Consider the following 27929-nt stretch of genomic DNA (forward strand, 5'->3'; position numbering starts at 1 on the left):
TTACAAGGCACTTGTTAAGCCACAGACCTTAACATTTCATGTGGGGACCAGGAAACCAAGAGGAACGTCAATTAAAAATAGCCAGGGCTGAATCCCAGGGCTGGAAGGGGTCTGAGAAAGAGAGGTGTTATCTGAGCCCCCTTCCAGTGCAGGGCTCAGAGCTCAGAGTCCTTGGCTGGTGGATCTGGGTCTGGGCAAAGAAAGCACTGACTCGTAGCCACTGGATCACCAGAACTCTTATTTACACGATCCTACTCCTAAATTGCTAGTTCTAGTTGAGCTTGGCAATGCATTCTCCTGGGATACAGCACTACATCCTTATGTTAAGGTGAACCGGCAGAGTGCAACTGGTGAGCATCCCCTGCCAGACTCATAGAATCAGCCTGGTGCCCACAGACCACAGCAAAATGTTGTCAATTCGTGAAAACCTAGTGAAATGGTACCTCCGAAGCTAGCCCATATTGGAGTTGTCATTAGGTCCATGGTCTCCGAGAGATTTAATATCTGAGGAAATGTTTGGGAAGCCTGGGCTTCTTTCTCTTCACTAGTCATGTCACTTCTCTCTAATAAGAGTAGCTTAGATTCTTTAAATTCCAAAAGGCTGTAGCACAAACTTAAAAAAACATGTAAAACGACTAACGTACCTGAGAAATCACTTTCTCTTAAAAATTAAATTCTTTCCTTGTCTCCCAATATTTGTTTTGCCACAGCAGAAAGTAATTTACCACCAAGAAGTGGAGGGAAGGCCAGAAGGTAAAGTGAATGGTAATTCACCTTGATCAACTCAACTCTAGGAGTTGGTGGGACCCTTTCCAGAAGATGCTGCAGTGTGGCTCCCTGACTGTCCACCAGCAACGCCAGGCTGTGGTCGTGTGACTGTGGTGGGCCCAGCCACACGTTCCCCTCATGCTACAGATGTCCAGGACGTGAGCCAATGTCTGCAGTTGTCCTGGTTTTATGGCAAATAATCGCATCCACTGGCTCTGTCTTTCTAGGCTCCGTGGTGTGAAAAGGACGGGCCTCAGAGATGGAAGGGCCTGGGTTCACCTCCAGGCCCTACTTCTGACAAGCTAGGAGCAGGTTTCTGACACATAGTCACTATCACGTCACACGGTGCACGTCCAAGCAATATTATTTTCCCTCTTTAAATCATCCCTGAGTTTCTTGTGCTCACCCATGTCTGCACCTGTACGAAGAGAGTCAGGTCTTTCTTTTCTCCTCCTTTTCTGACACTCACCTTACATTCCTTTCACTAGCTTCTCAAATCCAAGTCTCACCTGGGACTTGAAGCATCGGATGGAGCCCCTCTGTCTCCTGACCATTCTCGGTAGACAAGAGGTCCCACCACCTCTGCCTCCATGTCCTCCGTGTCCCCTTCTTCCCACTCCTGACCCACACCCATTGTCGGAGCCTCTTCAGAGATGGTCAGTGCCAGGGCACGGCTGCCCGGTGTGGCATAGCTTTGAAGCACGAAGGCCTGTAGATTTCTGCTGTTATAACAAGGCCCTGACCTCAGGGGAAGGTCAAAGTGGGGTTCCAATAGGGGCCCTGCAGCCATTCAGTCAGTGAACTAAATTTCTTTAAATCTTAGAATACAGTTGAAGAAAACTTAGATTATAATCACAAGCAACTCAGTAGGCCTTCAGGAGGTACGAGGTCCATGTGCCCTGCTATGTTCCCTGCTCTCGGGACTCCAGCCCCTGGTCTGTAGCCTAAGAAGGAAAAAGCAGACACCTCCCAGGGCTGATTGGCATTGCTTATGAAGTGGCCATGGGGCCCCACATGCATCACGATGGTACAGTAGGAACACTGTGCCCGAGGCTGCCCTTGCTCTGTGCTATCCCTTAGGAGTGGTTTCGTTGTCTTGACCAGTGGTATTCTTTTACTTATAGTTTCCATAAAGCTAGTCAGACTCTGGTAACAAATAACTACTTGTGAATAAAATCAGCAAGGAGCATTTTGTGAGGCCAACTTTGGGGAACACATTTGGATTCTGATCTTTTTCAGCCACATGTTCATGCTTGGAATTTGCTCAGCATTTCTTACCTGGCAGAACATTCTGTGAGCAAATGTCGTTGGAGCACTTAGCTTCCCTTTTGGGATAGAGCGTGGTGGCTGGGGGTTCCTCCAGCTCTTCTCTGAGTAGATGTTTGAATCAATAAACATGAAGGTTGGATAGCAAGTGGCTGGAGTCAGGAAAGATAACTAGGAGAATAATAAATGGTGCTTGTTTACAATTTTATACTCAAAGATAGTTGTTGAAATGAGAGGTTGTGTCATGAGACTGGCTATTAACAAATGGAAGTGCCTTTTTCCAATTCTTGCATCTCACACCAGAGAGCAAGCTCCCCGTTTAGAGATTTGCTGACAAATTAGCTGACCCAAAGGATGAAAGGTTCTTTAATGTGACAGATGACAGCATTAGAATGCCAAAAGATCCCGATTGCTTGGGAGATGGGTCCAAAATAGTAAGAGGAAATTTAATGAAGTATGGTTTGAGCTGTAACCACAGATTCACAACAAACAGCTCCCCTACTATAAAGGCAGAAACCTAGGAATCTGAGTGAACTGCAGACGCAGTGCGAGCCCACAGTGTGGTGTGATTGCCAGTGTGGCCTCGGGTCTCGTCAATAGAAATAGTGTACAGAAAGTAGGAGGTGACTCTACTCTGGTCAGAGGCAGTGGGTAAAGGGAAGGTGACCAGGAGGAGTAAGAATCTGGAAGCCAGATTATCTTGGGAATGACTGGAGGAGCAACTGAGAGTGTTTAGCTTGAAGAACAGAAAACTTGTGCTGGTGATGGTCCCTAAAGCAAGGCAGTGGTCATTTTCCTCTCCGAAGGCAGATTGGAACTTTCTTTGCAAATTCCACAGGGCACTCCTAGGACTTGCGGGTGACTAGAGTTAATGTGGGGTGAATTGGGTTCCATATTAGGAAGAATTGTACCGTTGTTAGAGCCAATTGGAAATGAACTGCACATTAGTGCACTTGGGTTTGGTTGTGTTAAAGCAAATGTGTGAGTCAGCTGCCTCCAGTAGGAAATCACAGTGGGAAAATAGACTCCTAGGCCCCTGAGAGCCTTACACGGGTGTTGATGCAAATTTAACTGTGTGTGTGTGTGTGTGTGTGTGTGTGTGTGTGTGTGTGTGTGTGTATTCTATTCATTTAAATTAATGCTGTTCACAAGGGTTTGCACTAGTAAATATTTGGTGTTCATTTCATAGATATTTCATTGTTGTGCCAGGAAAAGGCCTGAGGGACAGCCGTTCTTATTCTTAATTTACAAATGAAAGCCAGACACCCTGAGAAACTGGCAGTTGGTCACCTCTCATGACATTTGTCCCCACAGGCCTGACACTGGGCCACCATGTTCAAACATTGGTGGTGTTGGTGCGGATGGTCTTGCTGGCGAAATAGCTATGCATACATATCAGGCATGAAAACTTCTTCCTTCGCACAAAGAAATGGAGTTGAAATAGCAGCTCTGGGAGACCACTTAGAAAATGGGGAGAAAAATTCTAGAAATTCCCCCTGCAAATACATCTCACATGTAAGGACAAGAAAACGGAGAGAACCAAAGAATTGGTGATTTGGGCATTCATGTTCTGCTCCCAAGCAAGTCCTCTCTGTATTTATGTGTAACGTCCACACGGCCGAACGCACTGGCGGCCCAACGTGGTCCCTTCCCAGCCAGCGCCTCTCACCTCCGCCGCGGTTAGCCACTGTTCTCACATGGTTGTGCCCGAAGTGCACGATTCTGGTAAACAGTTTTACAAATATGAGTGGTCTGTGACAACAGAGATGAGGTAAGGTTGTTTTTCTTCCATGAGCACCTTTTGATGTTTTTTTAATCCTCACCTGAGGATATGTTTATTGATTTTTAGAGAGAGAAAAGGGAGGGGGAGAGAGAGAGAGAAGTGGGGAAGAGAGAGAGAGAGAGACAGATGTGAGAGAAGCATTGATCAATCAGTTGCCTCCCCTATGTGCCCTGACTGGGAATCAAACCCACAACCTTTCTGGTGGATAGGATGATGCTCCAATCAACTGAGCCACCCAGCCAGGGCCCCTTTTGCTGTTTATTGTACACAATGTGATGGGAGGTATTTCAAGTAGGCAGGGCCACACCCTGCATACTGGATGAAACCACGGACAAATCCTTGGGTTGGCTTCCTCCCTCCCTCCCTCTAACCTTTCCTTCCTTCCTTCCTTCCTCCCTCCCTCCCTTCCTCCCTTCCATCCTTCCTTCCACATTGTATGTTCCCCATTACCATTCCTGGGCTTCCTAATGCTCATCAATTTGAGTGGCAGATTCCTTCCTCTCCTGTACCTTTCTCTGGTCTGAATGCTGCTCTTTAAAAAAGGTGAAAAGAAACAATGGAAGAATATTTGTAAAGCAATGTGTTCTTGGGAAAATAAAGCTATTTACAGAATGGCTGGAGCCAGGGGGCATGAAAGGGAAGTGAAGAGAGTGAGTTGGGGGGCCTCCAGGAGGAGGTGGGCCCTCTAGCCTAGTCTGGGAGGACCCGAATGGATGGACTGAGTGAGTGAGGGCTTGGATGGGCAGGACGGGGGTGGGGGCGGTGCACACAGAAGGGCCCCATTGTGGTGCACCTGCCAATCTTTCAAGAACTCTCCTTAAGCACGTGCCACAAATCATTTAGTAACCTCAAACTAAGTGGTTAGAATGGTTTCCTCCAAGGTCTTTGTTTCCTCCCCTAGGGTGATGAGTGACAATTGTGAAAATCTTCCCAAGATCAGTCAGCTGAGGCCACGGTCCAAAACCACAGTGGGGAAGCCAGGGGAAGCCAAACCCCTCCATAAGGAACATCGTAAACAGGTTGGGAACGCTTTGCTTGGTGTCGGTAAAATCGCAGGTGATTGAGAACTAGCCTCAAGAAAAGAGTCACAATTTAAAAATTAATTTATTTGAGGACCTACGTTTTTAAAGTTGCTGGATGATTTCATCAAATTGCACATTTTCTTCCAATTTGCTAGATTAAAACCACAGGCAAATCCCTAGTCTTCCTAATTTTCTCAATATGTGTAGGATGGCTCCTTTCTCCCTCAGCCTGTCCCCCAGGCTGAGTGCTGGGTAAGAGGCCTTGCAGGGTGAGTCCTGGGCCCAGCCATAGCAGGAGGACCTGGTTGTTGCAGAGTTCGATCCTCCCTTTCCAGGTCACTGTAGTTGGCAGGTCTTCCTGTCCTGAAGCACATTCCTGGGTTCCTCAATATAGGCCAGTGGTAGTCCTGTGCGTGGCTGAGCTTTAGAGTCTCAGAATCTCCTGTTGGGTTTTTCCAAAATGCACACGGTTATTTTACCTCAGACCCCCACACTGGGCTTCCTTGGGGAGGAGATGGGCAACAAGAAGAGAGAGTCCAGCAGGCAGGTAAAACCAGCAGCTCCTGACTCAGGAGATCCGTGCAGGGAACCTCTTGGTTCAGAACAAATCATACCAGGTTTCCAAGGAAAGAAAACTGATAGAAATTGTGAAACAGAATCAACATCAAAGATGTCTGGTGGCATAGAAAGAAATAATCACAAAACCCAGTTGGTCAAAGTTGGTCGAAAGGAGTGTCTCACCCTCAAAGAGGTGGGTTGGCCTGGCCATTGCAGTCCGACCCAGGCGGAAGGGAAGTGGAGGAGCAGCAGGATAAATTCCACAGGAGCTGACTGACTCTGCTGCCTCTCCAAACTCAGCCACCCCTGGCCACAAACGCCCCTGGTCATGGGAGAAAAGGCAAGCTAGTGAGTGGTGATGGATTGAGACCCAACTGTTTCTTCCACTGGAAAAGCTGCTCAGAGCCTCTGGTTTCCAAGGCCAGCTCCTTCCATGGCATAGGCAGATAATTAATTCCTCTTGGGGCTATGTAGAAGTGGCCAGATGACACACTGGGTTTCCCATGTACAGAACTGATTTCTAGCATTTGATTTGGCATGATGAGACAGGCAATTACAACCAGCGTCTCTGTGTTGCCTTCCACAGCTGACTTTGGCCTGTCTTCCCTTTCTTTAGGAGGTTGTCAGTAATGCTTGCACGGAGACCACTGACTTTGGCTTAAGCATATCAGGAATCAACAGAGGTGGCAGAGAAGAAAACGTCCATCCACACAAAGTAAGTGGAACTCATACACCTGACACCAAAAGGGGAATTTTATTTTCCATTTTAAAAGTGAATGTAAGCCCTGGCTGGCATAGCGCAGTGGATTGAGCGCAGGCTGTGAACCAAAGTGTTGCAGGTTCAATTCCCAGTCAGGGTACATGCCTGGGTTGCAGGCCACGGACCCCAGCAACTGCACATTGATGTTTCTCTCTCTCTCTCTTTTTCCCTCCCTTCCCTCTCTAAAAATAAATAAATAAAATCTTTTAAAAAATGAAAATAAAAACATTATTTTTGCCTAACAGAAAAGTTAATATGTAATGATCGCAGGTCGGCTGTGAGTCGAAGTGGGAAGTGGCTGAGAGGATTCAAACCCTGGGGGTTCTGGTCTGAATCTTCCTTCTGGATGAATGAACTTGAATGAACTGCCCCATCTCTAAGTTTCCTCCTCTATAAGTTCAGGGGTTTGGAGGGATGGCTTCCGATGTTCCTTGCAGCTTAAGCCTTTTGTGATTAAAATAATAAACATGGGCATGACTGTTTTGCATTATTTAAGAAGCTGTGGCCGCATGCTCATTCATTCCTGCCCCATCACTGGTTGTTGATTACTAGTATCACCTTTCTCCTTGGAGGTCTGGCTTCAGCTGGAACGTCGTAATTCCCAGGGAACCACGAAACCTCTGTTACCAGAGAGCTGATCTTGTCCTTGATAGATATTCCACTTCTTTCATGATGAACCTCATGTCCTGATTTGTAAATCATAATTTCTGAAACAGAAAAGACCCAGTTGAGCCCTGGCTGGCGTAGCTCAGTGGATTGAGCACGGGCTGCGAACCAAAGTGTCACAGGTTCAATTCCCAGTCAGGGCACATGCCTGGGTTGCAGGCCACCGCCCCCAGCAACCACACATTGATGTTTCTCTCTCTCTCTCTCTCTCTTTCTCCCTCCCTGCCCTCTCTAAAAAAATAAATAAATAAAATCTTAAAAAAAAAAGAAAGAAAAGACCCAGTTGAGTGGATACAGGCAAAAGGTAGGTAAAACATGTCAGTTGGAAATGAAAAGCAGCATCAACACCAACACACCTCTTGATTGTAATGTCTGGGTCATATTTCTTTAAGAGTCATCTCTCTTTCTTTGGTCACATTCTCAAACTCCAGGACTGTGGGCTTACACCCAGCCGACTCTTCTCGGCCAAACCCAACTCAGGGTTGTTTGTGTTTGGAGGGGAAGCTGGCAGCATCTCATTGGAAAGCAAGGGTACCATCTCATTGGCCTGAACTGGCTCCTTTTCAGGGCCTCAACTGTATGAGTGATTGCGGGAGATACTACCATTGGAATCAGTGCCTCCCACGGAGAAATATCCTCCTGTTCACCTGTATAACTGTCATTGTATTTTCAGGCAGTTTTGTGCCCAGCAGTTTTATGGCATTGGTTTCTCTCCTGAATGTCTCAAGTTCATATGAATGGATGTTTCTGATCAGGTCATAGGGAAAGGACGATTTAACCCAGCACTTAACCTTTGAAAGAGTCTGGCTATAAATTCTCTTTCAGCAGAAATGTCCTCAGGGTAAAACGTACATGATTTTCTCCCTAGCATTTCAAATGTTCATAAGCTAAGTGAGGGTATAGGGCCAGGGGGCTGATCTCCAAAATGTGTCTCTTACTGCCACATTAGGGCCCTTGGCTTCAGGATTCCCCAGTTCCCCTTGCAAATTTCCTAGGCGTATTGCTCTTCAAGGTAATTCATGGCTTTGGAGTCAGCTTGCCCAGGTTCAAACCACACCTCAGACCTTCCCAGCTGTGTGACCTTGCTCAAGTTGTTTAATCTCTCCAAGCCTCATCTCTCATCTCTGTGAAATGGAAATAATCATAGGGCACTTTAAATGTCATCATGAATGGTGGGCCTAGTAGGGTGCCCAACACACAGTAAACACTCAATAAGTGCCAGTTACAGTTACTGTCGTTTGTTCTCCCACACATCCTTCCTTCTTCCTTCTTCCTGGAGGGAAGACAAGGGGGTGTTGGAAGGAGGGTGGGAGACAGGTATCTGAGTTTGAATCCTGGCCTGAAGTCACCTGTTAGCTGCGTGGCCCTGGGCAGATCACTTAACTTCCCTGGCCTTACCTCCACATCTATGAAACTAGGACACCACACCTGGTTAGCAGAGGTGTTATTAGAATCAGAAATCACCAAAAGTATAGATTGGTAGTTACAAACCGTCATGGGGATGTAAAGTACACAATAGGAAATATAGTCGATAATATTGTAATAACTATGTATGGCATCAGGTAGGTACTGGAGATATTAGGGGGAACCCTTTGTAAATTATATGATTATCTAACCACTAATTAATATGAAATAATATTGAATGTAAAGTGTAATTGAAAAAAAATTAAATTAAAAAGAAAAGAATTGGAAATAATCTTCACAAGGTACCTCACACGCCTATTTTGCACCAGGTGCTCTGCTGAGCCCATGGCAGTAAATAGGAACTATCATCACTCGTGTGCCAGCACGTTCTCCCTGCATGGTGGATGTTTCCGAAGGAGGAGACGGCACGGGGGACACAGACATGGAAGGAAGCCAGTGGCATGTGTCAGGAACTGAAAAACGCTTGTGGATTTCTATTCAAACCAACTCCATTCTAAAGAATTTATTTACAACTTGTTTTTTATTCTAGAGTGCCCCAACCTCAGGAAATTACCTTGTTCATTATTAGTGCAGGTGCTTTTTAAAGCCTCACTTTAAGTTTGCCCTGCCCATCAAGGAACATAAATGTGTCTTGGTTTAATGAAGCCGAGCTATTAAAGATAGTCTTTCCTCAAGTTTTAATGGTGTAAATAACCATTACTCCCTTTCAGGGCCAAATCATTGACTTCCGAGGGCTGCTCACAGATGTTATCAAAGGAACCACCAGCAAACTTGGCTTGAACAGCTTCGACTGTAACCCAGACCCCTCAGTAAGTGGCTAAAATGTAACATTCATCTTGTAAATGGCCAAAATCCAGAATAACTTAAAAATACAATTTTGGGTCCAGAGAAGACTTGAGACGGGTCAGAAGGTCACAGCAGCCTGCCACCATTTGTGTCACCGTGATCCACGCCCTGTTTTCCTTCCTGAATCACCAGGCAATATTGTAACGAGAGGTTCTGTGTTCCCATCGCCAGGAGCGACTGCTGAAGCCTCTGAGTGCCTTTATCGGCATGAACAGTGAGATGCGAGAACTGGCCGCGGTGGTGAGCCGGGTAAGGTCTGATATTCAATTCACAAACTCACAGAGGTGGATTGGGGCTCCTGGAGCATCGTGGGCTGCTTCTTTTATTAATAACAATAAATATGATCATTTATTTATAAAGTGCCCCCACTTGCAAAGGCTCTCATATTGTTCAGAGGCACAATAATGCATGATAAATAAATTATGGAATCATAAAATTACAATAGAAAAAGCCCACCATCTCACTACAGAGGCCAAGAAAACCAAAAGGGAAAAAGAGTTAGAAAGTAAGGGACAGGTGAAAGGTTTTAAGCTGAGCCAAGAGTTAAGGAAAGAAAAGCATCTTAGAGAAAGAAAGAGCCTGCCTGGCTCTTGTTTAAATAGTCAAAGCCTAGAAATAAAGACGTCAGGAATCTGATGATTTCATAAGTAGAAATTTCCGTGAGAAGCAGGATTAATGGGAAAGAGCTTACCATCCAGGCTACTGACTTTTGAACGCTGCCACCACCCCGCTCCGCCCGAATCTAAGGCAGGAAAGTCTTCTGGTTCACGACACAGGGTCTGGAATTGGTTGACCCGGGTTTGATGTCTAGATCCTCTGCTTTCTGGCTGTGAGACTTTGGGCAAGTTCCTTAGGAACAGAAGAGATTCCTGAGTTATGGAGACTTTCTAATTTCTAGCAATCTTGTATTTCAGGAAAGACTGAAATCTAGGCGAGCTCAGACAAATGTTTAAAATGATGCAAAAAACTGCTCAGTGACCGAGTGGTTTAGGGTTCCCAGACCTCTCTCTCAGTCCAGCAGTTGTTCACCACGTGCTCACTATGTGCCAGCGTGTGCCATGGGCTGGAACACAACGGTGAGTCCATCAACACGGTCCTGGTGCAAGAGTTCCCTGTCCCGTGGGCAGGGTGGACTTCGAGAGCGTAAAGGTGGAGCGTTTGTGCCAGAGGGAAGGGAAAGTGTTAGGGAAGAAGATATCCAGGAAATAGCCACATGAAAAGGAGTGTAAGACGGATGGTGGGGGCATTCTGGGCAAAGGTAACACCCGTGAAACGGTATCGATTGTGCAGTATTTCTGTTGAGCCAAGTAAGATGCAAGGAGTGCTGGGAAATGGGCCTGGAGAGAGAGGCCAGGGTTCTGGAGTAAGGGTGCCATGAGCAGGGCCCAGGGCCAGGAATCTGCCTGTAGGAGGCGTGGAACTTTCGAAGGTGTCCACTGAGAATGGGATATTCAAATGTGCTTTTAGATAGCTTGCTCTCATGACAGTGCGGTGGGTAGATATTAAAGAAATGGAGATAGGGAGACCGGCTCTGAAGTTGATAACAGTGAGAGAGGATGAGGGATTGAGCCCGGTAGTGGTAACTGGGATGCATAAGAAAGCAGAGAAAAATATTTTTCATGGCCACAGAAATCAATAGTCTCATTGCCATTTCTGCAAAAGGATAGCATGACTAGTGATGGTAGGGTTGGAGAATAGAAGTGGCCTGAAACGATTCCATCTGGAATCCTTTCGATGGTACCATGGGAGGCGGCCCTCCAGCCGCTGCTCGAATGCTTGCAGTGACAGGGAGCGCACCACTTCACGAGGCTGCCCTGTTGAGTACTGGTGGGTGAGGTTCGATCCCATAGGGAAAACCTTCTCATTGGGAAGCTGAGCACTACTACCATGTGGAACTCGATGTCAGCGTTAGAAGAGGGCAAGAAATACTGCTGTTATCTGTGAGTGGCTGGTGGACATGCGGATCCAGGCTTTAAAGACATGGTAGTTTCTCCCGAGATCTTAGAAGACTGAGACCCTTCTCTGTCGCTCCATCCAGAAGAGGATCATGCATACTAGGCATGAGCCAAATCTCCTGTATAAATAGTATCTCTAATAAAGCCATCACTTGTGGGTGAACGGAACTGGGAGGATGGAGGTCAGGAGTTGGAGCATGATATCTCACCAGCATTTTAAACATGGATTATTATATTTTTTAAACGTGTGCATGTATTACTTATTTAAAAATTAAATAAGTATAAAAATAGTTTCCAGATTGTTCTGTAGTCATCAGAATGACTTTGGAAAAGAGGCTTTTTGAAAAACTGTAACACCCTGGATATTCAGTTTGCCTGAAACAGCTCCTACTGAGAAAGGCCCCTGAGTGACAGTTCTGAGGCGTCTTGTGAAATTGCAGTTTGGAAACTGTAAATGAGTTATCAGTAACAGCTACCTTAATTGATTACCCCAGGTGGTTGCTACAGGGCTCTTCAGGAAAGGGGGAAGCTCACTTTTGCTTGGTTGTTGGCTTCCCTGAATTTTGTAGAAGCAATTGCTCTTGATGGAAGGAAGGAGCGATCACTAGGGAAAAAGAGAAATTGGTTTCAGAGGAGCATTATCTCTTCATGCAACAAATTAAGAAAGTGTTTATGAGATCAAGGAGCAAGAGAGAGTCCAGGCACTGGCTAGGAACTATATTTTGCAGTAAAAGCTAATGTAATTTGAGGGCATATTCTGTACTTTCTTTGATTACGGTCATAAATCAGCACGCTTCGCTATTGACTGAAGACAGGTATAAAAAAAAAGCTGCATCGTTAGGAGCTTCTTTTTTCCCCTAAAAGTACCATATTATATTATCAATATCTCAGAGAAAATCATTGGATATTCTTATGTTATCCCTTTGATGAACCAATGCAAAATGACAATGTGCATATATACATATATCAAACATAAAAATTTTTTTATCACCAGCTGTTTATGTCCTATTGTAAGTCAAGTATTCTGCGGCTCCTGTGTTTATTACAGCTGTGGAGGGAAACATTAGTTTTAACAAAATGATCAAATGTGCATTGCAGGACATTTATCTCCATAATCCAAACATAAAGTGGAATGACATTATTGGACTCGATGCAGCCAAGCAGTTAGTCAAAGAAGCTGTTGTGTATCCTATAAGGGTAAGGATGGGAAGCCTCTTGGGGGTTATTTCTGTTCATTATCCACTGGACAAGCTGTATGTCATACACCCAGCAGGGAGAGAAACACAGGATGATTTTCTGTCCGTAAGTTAAACTTCTACCCGTGTCACAATTCTTTGTCCATACTGGAGTACCAAGGCCCAGTCCATTCCATTCTAGGCAGTTGGAAATGTTACATGTGGGTTCAAGGTAGGCGTCTGCTCTAAGTGGTAATATTAACTCCAAATATATGGTTTGTCAGTTCCTAGAGACTGGTTCAAATTAGTCTGCCGCCCTAAAAATACACTATAGCAGAAAAACTTCCGGTCGGACAGGGCCACTCACTTGCTTTCATAGATCTACCTTCCCTAACACACACACACAAACCCCCAGCATCTGGGGCTTTGCTTTGGCTGCTGTAAAGACTAGACAGCCCCTTCCAGGCCACTGGCCAGTAAAGCTAGCATTGCTTGCTCCTGGCAAGTCTTTGTGCTGAGTGGTTCATTGAACAGGAAGAGAAATGGTAAACAAGACTCTCCATGTTTGGTGAACAGACGTGGTGATGAGAAGTATAACAGACCTCCCCAAAATGTAGTGCCTTTGAAACAACGATCATTTATTTGCTTGCAGTTCTGTGGGTAGGCAGTTTGGACAGGGCTCAGCTGGGCTGGCTCCTCTCTCTTCCAGACGATACTGGCTGGCCTCTTTCACGTGTCTGGGGCATGAGGCGCGGTGGTTGGAAAAGATGGAGAGGCTCAGAAAGGCGGGATAAACAGGGCAGCTGAGACCTCTCTCCTTGTGCCTCGCATCCTCCAGCAGGCCAGCCAAATCCTGTTCGTTTACACGGTGGCAGAGGGTTCCCAGACAGAAGCAAGGAAGGGCAGGCAGGTCCCAATCCATGAGTATATTCCATGTCTCTTCTTACATTCCTCATATTAATTAGTATTATATTGTCAAGCCTTTCTTATATTTGCTAACGTCCTTGAGATTTGTCATTGGCCAAAATCACGAGGGCAAATCCAGATTCAGGTGGTGGAGAAATATACTCTCCCTCTTGGTGGATGGAGCTGCAAATAACTTATGGCCATTTTTTTGTAATCTTATGCAGCCAGGATTACAAATTTATTGAATAACCCATTTTTATCGCTGAGCTCATATAGCTCCTGATTTTTGGATGCTTCTATTCTAATGAGACAAAAATCAATAAATTTGGATTGTGTTTTCCTGCCTTTTTTCCTTGTGTTAAGACAGGTAAATAAGAAATATACTGGTGTTCAGAATTAGTAGTTTATTCACCATGTCTTCTGAGTGGCCCTGTAGTACAAGACTTCTGGAAAAGATAGAACTCTCTGGATGTGTTATCTCCATGGTGTTACAAGCTCTGTATATTAGAGATTTGGCATTAACATCTGCAAGATACTGATAGCTAGCTCTAATTTTAACATTATCTTTCCTTCGGGTTGTTCCATACCAACCCTACCCATGGTGTATCAGAGATGTCCAACTTGGCATCTCTGGGCCACACTGGAAGAAGTGTTGTCTTGCCACACATTAAATACATTGTGACATGTAATCATAAAAAAATCTCATAATGTTTTAAGTAACTTTACAATTTTGTGTTGGGTCGCATTCATAGCTATTCTAGGCCTCATGTGGCATGCAGGCTACAAGCTGGACACCCCTGCACCTAGATTGTTTGAACTTGAACTAATGGGAGAGATTCACTGAAGTCCATGCATGTGTTGTTTAGAGCTAGTGTCTCATAATGCATTCAGCACTGACTGTTCCCAACTTCTAAATCAACTTCACCATAGTTTTGTGCTTTCTTCACATATGAGGTCTGTGTGAAAAAATTCCATCCATTGTTAATGTAACGAGGATGGTTTTTCATGGCACCGATGTAACCTGACAGACAAAGAGAGAGGACTGAAATGCACATGCGTGAACAATGACAACTTCACTGTACTAGTCAGTGGGGGCCATAGACACCACTGAATGAGCATGTGCACTGCGTGGCCATCGCATTCAGAATGACTGAGTGAGTAGAGCAACAAGTCTGCATTAAATTTTGAATGAAACTTGAACATTTCTCTGTGGAAACTATTCATATGATTCAGAAGGCCTATCTGGTGATTAGCAGCTTCATCATGACAATGCGCCTACTCATGCGTCATGTCTCATGCAGAGTTTGTTTTCAAAATGTCAAATCACCCACCCAGGTGACTCAGCCCTGCTATAGCCCAGATTTGGCACTCCATGACTTCTAGCTTTTCCCAAAACTAAAATCACCTCTGAGAGGGAAGAGATTTCAGACCATCAATGAGATTCAGGAAAACACAATGGGGCAGCTGAGGGCAATTGGGAGACCTGTGTGAGGTCCCAAGGGGGCTGCTTTGAAGGGGACTGAGGCATCATTGTTCTATGTGTGGTGTTTCTTGTATCCTGTATCTTCTTCAATAAATGTCTTTATTTTTCACATTACATAGCTGGTTACCTTCTAGACAGACTTTGTACACCTGTATTTATTGGTTCTAGTGCTTCTCTTAAAGTTCCCACCTGCTAGGTCTTCAAAGATTGCCAAATGTTCTGCATATAGAACTTAGGGGTGTGTGTGGCAGAAATAATGCTATGCGTGTAAGAAATAACTCTTGTAATGGAGAGGAAAAGTACCTACACGTGCCTTTCTTTTCCTTAAAAGAAGTTGCTCTTTTAAAAAGCCATACAAATTAAGCCGTGCATTCCTATGAAGTATGAAAGTAAAGTGGGGATATCTAAGATACATATATGTATGTGTATACATATGCAGCCAGCCTTAGTAAAAGGAAGCCCAGGCTCCCAGAGCTCTGCTGTGCTGACTCCAGCTTCACTAGCTTGCCTGTGATACGGGCGTGACTGATGCGCTGATACCAAACCTCATGACTGTTCCTTGTTCCCACAGTATCCACAGCTGTTTACAGGCATTCTCTCTCCCTGGAAAGGACTACTGCTCTACGGCCCTCCAGGTAAACAGAGCCTTCTGGTTTGGTCTTGGTGTGAAGTGCACACGCAGAGGATGAGTTGCTCCATCTGTCCTCACATTGGGATGGGGCAAACGAGCACTGAGCAACTTCCTCCTTTTTTTGCTCATGACACTGTTGGTAAGCAGAGAAAGGAAGTTCAGATGCCACTCATACTTTCTCCATGTGTGTTTCTAGGTACTGGAAAGACTTTACTGGCCAAAGCTGTGGCCACAGAATGCAAAACAACCTTCTTTAACATTTCTGCATCAACCATTGTCAGCAAATGGAGAGGGGATTCAGAAAAACTTGTTCGGGTAGGAATTCTTTTTTTTTTTTAATGTATAGTTGACATACAGTAAATATCTCATTAGTTTCAGGTGTACATTATAGTGATTTGATATTTATACATATTATGGAATAATCCCCACAGTAAGTCTAGTTACCATTTATCACCAAAGTTATTACAATATTATCGACTGTCTTCCTTATGCTGTCTAGTATGTCCCTATGACTTATTTATTTTATAACTCGAAGTTTGTACCTCTTAATTCCCTTCTATTTTACCTGCCCCTAGCCCCTCCCCTCTTTGCTAACCACTAGTTTGTCTCATCGATACAGGAATACTTGATTTCGTTTTTTCAGAATAAATTCCAGCACAATATAATGGTACAAGATGTTACAACTTACTTGTTTTTAAGTGACACATATGTTAGAACTTATCCTGAATCTTAATTACCTAAAGCCCAGAAGATAGACTGACTATTATATGCAGATATTAATTATGCTCCCATCAGCAAAACATGATCTCCCTTCCTTTGGGAATTTGACCAACAGCCCTTTTGTGATTCATGCAACTTAGGAATGAAAGCTGGGAAAAAAATGTCTCTGAAGTGGCCTATATTTTCCTTCATTCAAGAAGCATTTATTATTAAGCATGTGCAGTATATTCAGTTAACATTTTCTGAGAGGCTACTACTGCATGCTAGTCCCTGTATTAGGTACTCAATGGAAGAATCAAGAAACTTAAAACCTAATTATTCATTCAGATGCTCTGATCAACCTTCCTCAATAGTGCTCATAGCCTGTAGGGTCTTTTTTTTACTTTCCTTAAGAGATTGTTTCTGTCTTTACAGAATCTCATTCATAGTTTATGATATATTTTACATTATAAAGCTTTACCTTTTGAGAATACCTGTTTATGATTTATGCCTCAGTGTAAGTTGGGTCCTTCTCAAAAGTCCTGTTAAACTATTGCACTTTGTAGAATGACCGAAAGTAATCAATACTAAGTGAATACAAATATCACATATTTTCTGAAAAGAAATTAAAATACTATCCTTAAATTATGTTTCCTTGAGTGATTCACTTTCAAAATATTATGGCTTTGTTGGAAGGCATAATAGAATATTTTTAAAGGATCGATTTACCTACAGCAACCTATTATTTTTTTAAATTTTATTTTAATCATTGTTCAAGTACATTTTTCTGTCCTTTATTCCCATCCCAGCCCACCCACCTATCCCTCCCATTTCCACCCCCCTAGTTTTTGTCCATCTGTCCTTTAAATTTGTTCCTGTAAACCCTACCCATTCCCTCCCCTGAAATTCCCTCTTCTCTCCCCTCTGGTCACTGTAAGTCTGTCCTCTATTTCAGTGTCTTTGGTTATATTTTGCTTGTTTCTTTGTTTTGCTGTTTAGGTTCCTGTAAAAGGTGAGATCATATGGTATTTGTCTTTCACTGCCTGGCTTGTTTCGCTTAGCATAATGCTTTCTAGCTCCATCCATGCTGTTGCAAAGGGTAGGAGCTCCTTCTTTCCTTCTGCTGCACAGAATTCCATTGTGTAAATGTACCAAAGTTTTTTGATCCATTCATTTACTGATGGGCACCTAGGTTGCTTCCAGCATCTAGCTATTGTAAATTGTGCTGCTATGAACATCGGGGTGCATAGGTTCTTTTGGATTGGTGTTTCAGGGTTCTTAGAATATAGTCCCAGCAGTTGAATTGCTGGGTCAAAAGGCAGAACCATTTTTAGTTTTCTGAGGAAGTTCCATACTGTTTTCCATAGTGGTTGTACCAGTCTGCAGTCCCAGCAACAGTGCACTAGGGTCCCCTTTTCTCCACAACCTCTTCAACACTTGTTGTTTGTTGTAAAGCAACCTATTATTTACTACTTTGATATTGTTCTCAAATTGTTTCAGATGTATATGTTTTTATAAATTATTATTACCCCTTCAAGACTGTAATTCATAGAAACCTATGTTAACATATTCTGTTTCTTATTATTAATCTTGAATCTAACTCATCATTTCCAAAGATGAGGCTTGAATTTAGCTGATCCTAAAACTGTGGGTTCCTTGTGATTCTAATTAGCTGGATTTTAATAAACTGAAATCTAACTAATTAGAATCCTCATCAACCTGAAGACTTTTTTCTCAAAGTTCCATTTCTGTGTGTGAGGAGCAGCTCTCTTACAAAAGGGTGCCAGGATCAGATTAGATCCACCTCCTGTCGTGAAAAGGGCTGTCGAGAACTCCGGGCACAAGACACTGCCAGGTGCTCAGAGAAAGGTTGCATTATGTTCCCTGGGCAGGACCTGCCTGGACAGAAGAAGAAACTCAGACGTTTTATGAGTATTCTCAACAAAGATTAAAACTAAATGGGTTTCCTTCTTTGATGGTGAATAGCCAGAACTCTTCCTTCTCTGTGAGTATTTTCTTTAACTAAAGTTTTCTCCTGCCTCAGGATTATTTTGTTAGAATTCTGAGAGTGAGGAAATGACAGCTCCCCTTACTTTACAATACATTTAAAAAGTAACTAATCTTTTTGCAAAAAAGTACAAAAGGGTATATAGACCCCTAAGCCTTTTCCCCAGAAGGAACTATTACTATAACATACACATATCTATATGTTAACATAGACATAAGTAAACTGTTCTCTCTCTCTATATATAAATTTCCTCATAAAAATTTATTTATATCTATGTTAACATCCACAACTGTATATGTATCTCTCTTTCTTTTTAAACACAGGTAGGAGCATGCTACTCATAGCCTTCTATACCTGGCAGGGTTTTTCTCACTTGAACATTGGAGCACACTATTACAGATAGACAGAATGTGTTCTTTTATATGTCTGAGTGGTATTTCATTGCATGGGAGTGTCCCAAAACGTAGTAAATCAGTCTTTTATTGATGGACATTTAGGTTGTTTCTAGTCTCTTGTTATTATGAACAGAGCTATGGTGAACATAGCGTACGCACACGTGACTCTGCATACATAGTCATGTGGGACGATGTTTCTGAAGCAGAACTGCTGGGCCGGAGGGAATGAACATTCCTGATTTGGCTGCCTGCCGACAGCACGGCCCCAGCTGACGCTCCCACCGATGGTGAGTGTGCTTGCTTCCCCACACCCTGGCCAACACTGTGTACGACCCAGATTTTGAAACTTTGTCAATCTGACAGTGAAAGGAATACTTCAGTGCTCAGATATGCATTTCTTTCATTCTGAGTGAATTTGAGCATCTTTTTAAAGGTTTAGAAGAATCTGTGTTTCTTTTTTCTCTGAAATGCATTTTTATTTGGGATATTTTAAAAAAGAATTGAAGAGGCAAACAGATAACCTCTGCTAACCTTGAAGGATCTTACCTTCTACACTTTCCAAAGCTACTTTATTTTCTGAGCTCTTCAAAACATCTTCACCTGCAAAGTTTGGTCATGCTATCAAGCTCCTTACTATGAAGCTTTCAGATAAAGATAGCCCTTCAGGACCTTCCCCTAAATCAAAGAAGCGTTCCCACCATTTGCTTCTCCTTCTATTCCAGTTAAGAGTTATTGATAGGGAACCCTTGGGTTATGTTGCTCCCTCCCCACTAATGTTCATGCCTCTTAGGAGCTGATGCTATTGAATAGTTGAGCGGTCTCTTTAGCAAATGCACACACCTGTTGGTGCTTACATGTTCCAACACCCCTCCCCCCAAATGTATGACTTAACTTCCTCCAAGTACTTTTGAAAATTTTAGACAAATGCTTTCAGAGCACTTACCCAGAATTCCATACGCTCTCTGGCAGCGGAAAGAGCCGTGACGTGGTCTATACAGAGGAGACATAGGCTCCAGATGCGGTTCTCCTTCCACGTGGATGTGTGGTCTTGTCTTACTCCTTGGTCTCTCTGCGCCTTAGCAAGCTCCTTAGAAACATGTGTGGTTCTAATATTCCATTTTTCACTGGGAAGGTTGTTGCCATTATAATCAACCTTATATTTGGGCATATTTTTTGTGATGAGGAGAACAAGTTACTTACATCTCACGAGGTGGTCTCTTTAGCTTTAAAGGCGTGTGTGATGAGTGTCCCAGTGTTGACACTGTTCTCTCAGCTCATCAGGCTGAGCCAGTTGTTGTGGCCAAACAGAATAGGACTCCGTAAGGGAAACACTGGGGCACGAGCATGGATGCACCGCACACACGAGCAGTTTTCCCTTCGGTGCCAGGGAGACCTGAAAAGGATGACCCGTTACTACCCATGAAGACCTCAACCTGGCTTTTCTGAAGCCCTTCCCTTCATGTTTGTTCATTGATGCTTTGCTCGTGCTGAGTGGCGTGTAGAATAATCACCCCCACCTCCCACCTATTAAAGAATCTCTATTCTTTTCTAAATCTCTGCTGCTTTCTCCGATCAACCAGTGAAGAATTGTATATGGTGCTCAAGAGATCAGTTTCAGGGTTAGAGAAAATAAAGGTTTAGTTTTTTATACTCTTTTCATCACTGCCACATCTCCCTTTAGAGCTCTTTACTTTGATTTTATATGGCTGTTTTTTACTGCCTGCTTTCCTGTTTGTGTTCAGTCTATAACATTTTATTCTGGAATGGAACATTTTATTCAACTGGGAATTAATTGCCTTCAAGTACCTGAGCCTACTGCGGTGTTGGGGTGGTTTGGGGACCTTGTGGAGTGACTTGGGGAGCAGAAAGGGGTAAAATCCTTTGGGTACAAAAAGTCTTTTTTACCCATGACCGGAACTCTACCCTTTCCCAGCCATTCTTCCTCCTGAGCATGCCCCTCTCATTGTCTGTCAAGGTTTAGGGAAAATTATCAATTGATTTTACATGTTCCAAGCCTCTTGTGTCCCTAAGAAACACGTCACTGACAGGGTCTCAGGGATTAGCCAACAGGCTGAAAGCTCAGGAACTGAGTTTTATCTTAAGCTCTCCTATTTAAGATTAGTAACTTTGAGATGACCACTTACTCTGGCTGCAGTTTTATCAAGTGATACATGGAAATAATTGGACCCTCCAACCCCACAGGATATTCTAAAGGAGAAAAAAACTGTGATGATCATAAAGTGGTTAGTGAAATAACAGAGTGCAGCATAAACGGTTAATATTATAGTGTGATTCAACTTCCTCCAAATGAAATGGTTAATGCACTCTCTGGGAGCATCTGAGGACTTTAAACATATGAATTTGAACATGTGGTTGCTTTTCTCCCACCCAGGTGCTGTTTGAACTTGCCCGCTATCACGCCCCCTCCACCATCTTCCTGGACGAGCTGGAGTCGGTGATGAGCCAGAGAGGCACGGCTCCTGGGTAACAGACAGGGTTTTTTTGGTCATCACTTCTCCCCTCTTGTAAGTGTGTTTGATGGTCGGAAGCCCATCGACATTTACCAGCAGAATGAGCCTATTAATAAGCCCACAAATTTTCTGCAGACACGCGGAAAGGCCTTTAAATTAGATCCTGTTAACTGAATAGCTGATTTAAGTAGTTTTTATAACCGGAGGAAATGTCATCCTCCCTTCCCCCCTTCCCCACAGAGTGGTTTTCAGGACTGAAGACCCCCCAGTCCCACAGTCCCAGGCTGCCACAGCGTTAACAGTCCTGCCGGCTTAAAATAGCCGCCCCTGACCACCTCCTCTGGAGCCAGAGGGGCTGCCTGTGGGGCCCGGGGCAGCAAAGAGCCAAGTCCCAGGAGGGGCAGTCCTTGACAAGGTGTGCGAGGCCAGGGAAGCCACTGCTTCTCTGTGACAACAGGTTGTGACTCAGCATGTTCGAGTTTAAATGTACCATGTGTGTTATTTCTAAAGATTAAGTGTCTGCTAATGTCCCTAGCAGGAAAGACTGTTCATTTCTAGTTCACTTCTCAGGCTGTAATGAGCTGCTCTGTGTGTGTGTGTGTGTGTGTGTGTGTGTGTGTGTGTGTGTGTTAAAAATACCTCTCTTTTTTTCAGGAGTCCTTCCATCACTGTTTGTGCACCCCCCACACCCTCTTCTACCTCACCCACCCCTCTGGCAACCACCCTCCCATCATCTGTGTCTATGAGGGGTTTTTTTTGTGCTTAATCCCTTTACTTTTTTCGCCCAGCCCCACCCTTTCTGTCTTGATGAGAGGTATTTTTCTCTGAAACTTTTTAGGAAGCTTGGCTCCTCCGGTTGGAAAACCACAGGTCTCTGGAAAATCTCAATAGAACCACACTTATGAATGGCCTCTCAGGGTCTATCACCAAGGCAGAACTAATAGTAATAAAAAGCAAAATAATCAGCTTGTTGAAAGTATAACCAGAATATAATTCATGAAATTTTATTTATTGAAAACCATTTTCCCAGCAGGAAAAACCAACCATTAAGGTCCATGGGACTCTTGCCATTGATTGAATTGGGATGATTTCAAGGCTTAATGGGTGCTGCCAGCCCCGGGCTGGGGCACTCGGCCTCTCCATACGGGGCCTGACGGGCACTGGGAATGGCACAGGTGCCAGGCCAGGGGCCCCAGCCACCCTTGTGGTCCTTCCCTCCGCAGAGCCGCTGGCTGCCCGGTCTGCCTAACCCTCCTGACCATTCGCTTTGTCAGTCTCCATCCCCGGTCCCCAGGCTGTGACGGAGCTCATCTGGAAACTCTCCCCACACTACCCTTCATTGTGCTCCGGTTTTGCACTGAATGTCTGTTTTCCTGTCTGGAACTTAAGTCTAAAACTAGAATCTTCAACTTGTCAGGGAATCAGGGCAGGTGCTTGGAAGATATCTGGGGTCCTATCATGTTGAAAGAATAATAATTGGGAGCAAATGCTGAATAAATACGCAACTGTACTGTGAGACCCCTCTCTCAGCACAAGGTGGTTAGATAGTAAGCGGCATAGTTCCTTAAAAACCATGTGCCTGATGTGGGCGGCCACCACACGCATGCAGAGACGAGCAGCTGGATGTCACGTTGTCCGAGTCAGCCATTCACGTGTCCTTTCACGTCCACCTGTGGCAGTGAAGGGGAAGGAGGCCTGCCGGCCGGGCCAGTGTTCGGAGCCCCTAGGTGTTCAGATCCGGCCGTGGGCTCCGTTTTGCGGGAGGTCTTTGGCGGCAACGGGGAGCTCGGAGGATGCATCTGCCTCCAGCGGCTGCGCAGGCAGAGTGCAGGTCCCACGGCCGTGTCTCGGCTCTTGTTCAAAGAGAGGGAGACAGATCCAGACGAACAGTAGATCTCTTTTCGGACAGTTTATATCCATACATTATACTAAAAGAAGTACTTCCCATGAAAGTTGTTTTATGCCTGCGATCTAAATGGAAAGGATTGTTCTCAATTACGCCGTTTGCGAAAGGGCCAACAGTGCCGCGGGTGGACAGAGCCGCACGGCGTTTCATCTCCCAGTGGCCACCCGTCTGCTTCCGGTCATCTTCTAGTTCGTTGCCGAGCTTCGGTTTTTCTCGCAAAGTCCTCATTGTATTCATTTACTCTATTACTCTCTTTGGGAAAATAATACCAAGTGGCTTGTTTTCTCCATCTCTAGTAGGCGTAGCTCCTGAGAACAGGGAAAGGGTTGGCTGCCAGACGAGAACCCGCCCCACAATCGCCAGTGCTGCCCTTGTCCCTTGTCCCTTGTCCTGGAGGCGGAGGCTCTGCCCGGGGAGAACCTCACCTGCTTGTCTCTGTCCAGGGGAGAGCACGAAGGGAGCCTTCGGATGAAGACAGAGCTACTGGTGCAGATGGACGGGCTGGCCCGCTCGGAAGATCTCGTGTTCGTCTTAGCAGCGTCTAACCTGCCCTGGTAGGAGATTTGGAGAGTACATTTTGCATGCATTTTCATGAGCCACTGAGTACAGATGAGAGTATTATGTTGACCACTTCGGGCAACGCCTGGTGGTTTGGTTCCTGCCCCGAAGGATTAATCCGAAGGCTTTCCTGTTCAAGTCCTCAATCCTTGATATGTGTACCGTGAAAGAATCCACCCTAACAGAAGGAACACAGACCAGGGTGACCACTGACAATATTTAAAATGAACACTTTGAGTTTAAAGACAATTTATCTACTGTGTTTAAACAGCACTTTGGCAGAGAACTATAGAATGCTAAAATCTCCAGGACTCAAAGGTATTTCAGAAATAGTATGTTTTTAACAGTATTAAAATTAAACTTTTTTTTTAAGTTAGGAGGAAAATCTTCTCTTTAATGTTGCACAGTAAATAGGAAGCTAAATAATCTCTAATTAAAAATACAATCTACTCCCGGAGTATTTTATTCAAGCTGTATCCCAGAGTGGTTTAAGAACAATTCTGGAAGTGGAATTGGAAAGTAAGAGATGTTGACTAGGGAAAGACAATATCTACGTGGAGAGTATATTTTAAAAATTATTATATTCTCTTCATAGTTCCAAGAATGTTCTCACCTACATCATGTCTTCTGAGATGCAGGTGAAACATAAGACAGAGGGGTGCCAAGGTCAAGGGAGGTCAATCCGCCCAAAGTCAACAGCAAATTTGCAACAGAGCTTGAACTTGTGATGCTCTTATGTCACCCCTGTTCTTCTTCCTTATGTCCTTCCGGTTCTGCTTCCACACCAGACACGAAACTTCTGTAGTGCATGCTGACCGCCCGGGCTCCCAAAGCGGGAGTCACTGAGAAGAGAGCATGGCGTTCCTGTGTGATCTGTTATTCTCAATATGCTCACAATTTAAATTTGGTTCGACCTCCCCTCAAATCCATAAGATGTTCTCTAACATGCTAAGGTGATCAGCCACTTACACTTTGAAGATACAGGTTATTTATAGACAATATTAAGGTGCGGTCCAAACAGAGGCGTGTCATTTAAATGTGACTGCAGAATCCTTCTGAGAACGACCCTGTGTTCCTTCATCCATTTGAAACATGGTCAATCACAACATTCTACTTGTGTCCCAGGGGGTGTTGTGTGGAAACAGTAAGTTCATTTGTGGCTCTTGGAAGGTCTGTGCCCCCAGAGAGACCTACACATTTTCTGGAGGAACAGAGAACCCTGTACTCCCAGTGACATCAAGGGCTTTGTTGAGAAAGTTATTGTGCTGCCACAGTTTCCCTAAGGTGACCAGTTTTGGTAAGCCCCAAATAAAATGGCTCAGAGAGGCAGAATAAGCAAGAGGAGGAGGAGGAGGAGAACAAGATGCAGCAACTAGCAAACAATCAAAAATCAAATGAAAGAACCCCCCCTCAAAATGTCAAGTGGCAAGTACACACATGCTTTTAAGCTTGGGTTCTTCTATATCACAGATTGCTTTGCTACAATGCACCTTGTAACCAATATATTCTAACTCATATATCCCTGAGCACAGCCGGGGTTTAAAGAAACATTTTATTATGAAGAACTCTAAACACTAAAGAAGACAACACAGCACAATGAACCCACCATTTCCCAGTTTTAGTAACTAACAATCTTGCCAGATGGATTTCATCTATTCCTGCCTCCCCCTTCTTTTGGTTGAAATATATTAAATTATATCCAGATTGTTATTTCTCACATACATGAGGGGGGCACACAAAAACCCCAGAATTTATTTATAAAAATTGTGTATTTATTCTTACATACCTAAACTTCAGTCACCGTCAAAGTACTCTCCATTTCATGTAATGCACCTACTGAGACTGCTTAAGGCAGTTTTTGAACTCATCGATTTTGGTGCCTTTTAGTGCTTATGCCATTTTTTGTTTCACCTTTTCCACATTGACAAAATGTTTCCCTTTGAGGACTTTTTTCATCCAGGGAAACAAAAAGCTTGCTCAGGATGAGACCTGAATAGGGAGGGTGGTGACCGTGGGTCATGCCATTTTGGTCAAAAACTGCTGAACACTCAGCACGGTGTGGGCAGGTGCACTCATAAATCACCCATCATGAAATGGGCAAATGTGCAGAAAGAGTCTTGAAAAAAAATGCACTGAAACCAAACGCAGCTTCTCACCACAACACCAGCTGGTACACTGATATGGATGAGTTCCTGGAACACTCACCTGGTGGGGGAGGCCTGTACTACAAGGGGCCCGCCCTCCAGAAGGTAATTCTGTTTTCTTGGGGGTGCCCTCTGGTATACTTCAGTACACATCTTTTAAAAATAAAGACATTTTTTTACATTAGCACAATGCCATCATTAACCCCAACAAAATTAGTACTATTTCCTTAATATCTTATAATAGTTTATATTTAGATTTCCCACAATATTCCAAAAATGTATTTTTACAATTGATTCACTGAGCTGGTATCCAAACAAAGTTTGTATTTCGTAATTGGTTGTTCTTTTAACTCTCTTTAAATGTAGAACAGACAGACCCCCTCCTCCCCCACTCTCCCCATTTGCCACTAACTTGACTGCCAGGAAAGTTGTCCTGCAGAATGTCTCAACTTTCTGGATTTGGCTCGATGTATCCTCATGGTAGTATTTAGTTTCTTTTCCTTACCCCTATAATCACTCTAGACTAAAAGTTAGATGGATTAGATTCAGAATCAATGTAATTTTTGGCAAACATGTTTCATAGGTGATGCTGCCTACATCACGTTGCATTGCATCTACGGAGAGGTAGGGAATGTGCCGTTGTCTGGCTTTGAGTGATGCCAAGAGAGGTCAGTGGAGTCAGGTGTACAGTCCTATCTGATGCGGACCCTGGCTCGTGGGATCTGAGACATTGTGGATGACATATGAGACAAATGCACACGGACCTCCAAAGTCCTGTGGAGGAAAAGGGACAGCACAGCCACTTTCTCAAGAGAGTGCTCCAACCCTTGCCTTGACCAGCTTTTATTGCTTTTATGGGTACATTACATTGAGGATGGTCCTCACTTGCTATGCACAGGTTCACTTTAGGTGGTTCCTTTTTCAGAAAACAAAGGAAAGAATGTTGCTAATTACTTCAAAGAGAAGAATGTTGCAGACCAAGGGGAAAAGTGGTTGAACCGGTTATACTCCATCCTTGGGAGGTTTAGCATAGCCTTTAGGGAGTTACAGTAAGCACTTGCTGCCTCAATTCAGGGTGAGAAAGTTTTAGCAAAAAGGAAGCCTCAAAGCGGCCCAAGTACAATGCAGGCCTGATTCCCCACAGGAGAACCTATCCGTGAGCGTGGGTCCTGTGCATCAGACCTTGCTTTCTACTGGCCTTTCCGAGTGCGAGCGGGGCCTACGCCATGCAGAATGGTCTCCTATACCTATCAATGGTTTTTAGCATGTACTGATGATCTTTGCCTGAATCACTTATTTGACAAGATTCACAAGGGGTATGAGTCTATCATTCCTTCTAACTGACAGCTGGGATTATTCTCTATAATAGAATTTTCACTCATCCAATAGGGTTATTTGGTTACCCTGAAATATAGTCTGTACTAGAAAAGTCAGATTCTTTCTCTTTGATTTGTAGAGTCATGAGTTGGTGCCCTAACAACATCCACTGCTAACCAGTGAGTGTTTCTCTCTCTCCCTCTCACTCCCTCCTCTTTCCACCCCTCCACCCGGATCTACCGACTTGTCAGGTATAGCCCCATCAGTTTTTTAAAACCTTTGTTGAGCTATAACTCACATACCATTCAAAAGTGTCCAGTTCAATCGTTTTAATTATTTATATAGTCATACAACCATCACCATAATCAGTTTTAGAACATTTTTCTTCACCCGCCAAAGAAACCCTATCCCGTTGGCAATCACCTACCCCCCTGCCCACAGCACTAGGCAACCAGTGATCTACCTTCTGTTTCTATAAATTTGCCTATTCTCATAACAAGTAGAATTATCATGGTAACTCTATGTTTCATTATTTAAGGAACTGCAAAACTGTTTTCCAAAGTGCTGCACCATTTAACATTCCTACCAGCAATGGGTGAAGGTTCTAGTTTCTCCACATTCTCATCAGCCTTTATTATTGTACTGTTGATTATAGCCATTCTAGTGATGAGAAGTGGTATCTTACTAGTTTTGATTTGCATTTCTCTGATGACTAGTGATACTGAGCATCTTTCCATGCACTTGTTGGTCAAGCGCGTATCTTCTTTGGAGAAACATCTTTTCAAAACTCTTTCTCCATTTTCAAGTTTGTATTTTCATTACTGAGTTATAAGATTTGTTTTATATATTTTCTTTTATGTATGTTCATGTCCCTTGTCAGATACATATTGTGTAGATATTTTCTCCTGTTCTGTAGTGATGAGTCAGGTCTGCCTGCCTGCCTCCCCGCCTCCTCTCTCGCCCCTTCCATCCTCTCTCCCGTCTTTCCCCTTTGAACGTGTTTGCCCCCTTTCTCTCCCTCTGCTCTCACTCAGCTTCCAGTGTCTGTTCTTCCTTCCTACGCCTGGAGGCATTCAGAAGACACTGTCACTGGTTATTCTACAGCAGTGCTGTTGAATAGAAATATAACGTGAGGCACAAAACCCTTGAAAATTTTCTAGTAACTACATTAAAAATATAAAAAGAAA

At 44.0% G+C, this 27929-nt stretch overlaps 1 protein-coding gene across 2 annotated transcripts in view; it reads left to right on the plus strand.

The window, feature by feature from the left end:
* Positions 1–27929, plus strand: part of KATNAL2 (katanin catalytic subunit A1 like 2) — a 62566-nt gene that overhangs the window by 24923 nt on the left and 9714 nt on the right. Inside the window, exons 4-13 of one of the 2 annotated variants that reach the window (XM_045850106.1) lie at positions 711–753; positions 4719–4836; positions 6014–6112; positions 8959–9057; positions 9266–9343; positions 12148–12246; positions 15185–15248; positions 15441–15559; positions 20739–20830; positions 23167–23277. In XM_045850106.1, coding sequence (XP_045706062.1) covers positions 711–753; positions 4719–4836; positions 6014–6112; positions 8959–9057; positions 9266–9343; positions 12148–12246; positions 15185–15248; positions 15441–15559; positions 20739–20830; positions 23167–23277 — 922 coding nt within the window. The remainder of the gene's footprint in view (positions 1–710; positions 754–4718; positions 4837–6013; positions 6113–8958; positions 9058–9265; positions 9344–12147; positions 12247–15184; positions 15249–15440; positions 15560–20738; positions 20831–23166; positions 23278–27929) is intronic. The other variant, XM_045850107.1, reaches the window with a different exon arrangement.

This window comes from Phyllostomus hastatus, unplaced genomic scaffold (genome assembly GCF_019186645.2).
Source record: "Phyllostomus hastatus isolate PE091 unplaced genomic scaffold, TTU_PhHast_1.1 phas_contig_80, whole genome shotgun sequence".
NCBI lineage: Eukaryota > Metazoa > Chordata > Mammalia > Chiroptera > Phyllostomidae > Phyllostomus > Phyllostomus hastatus.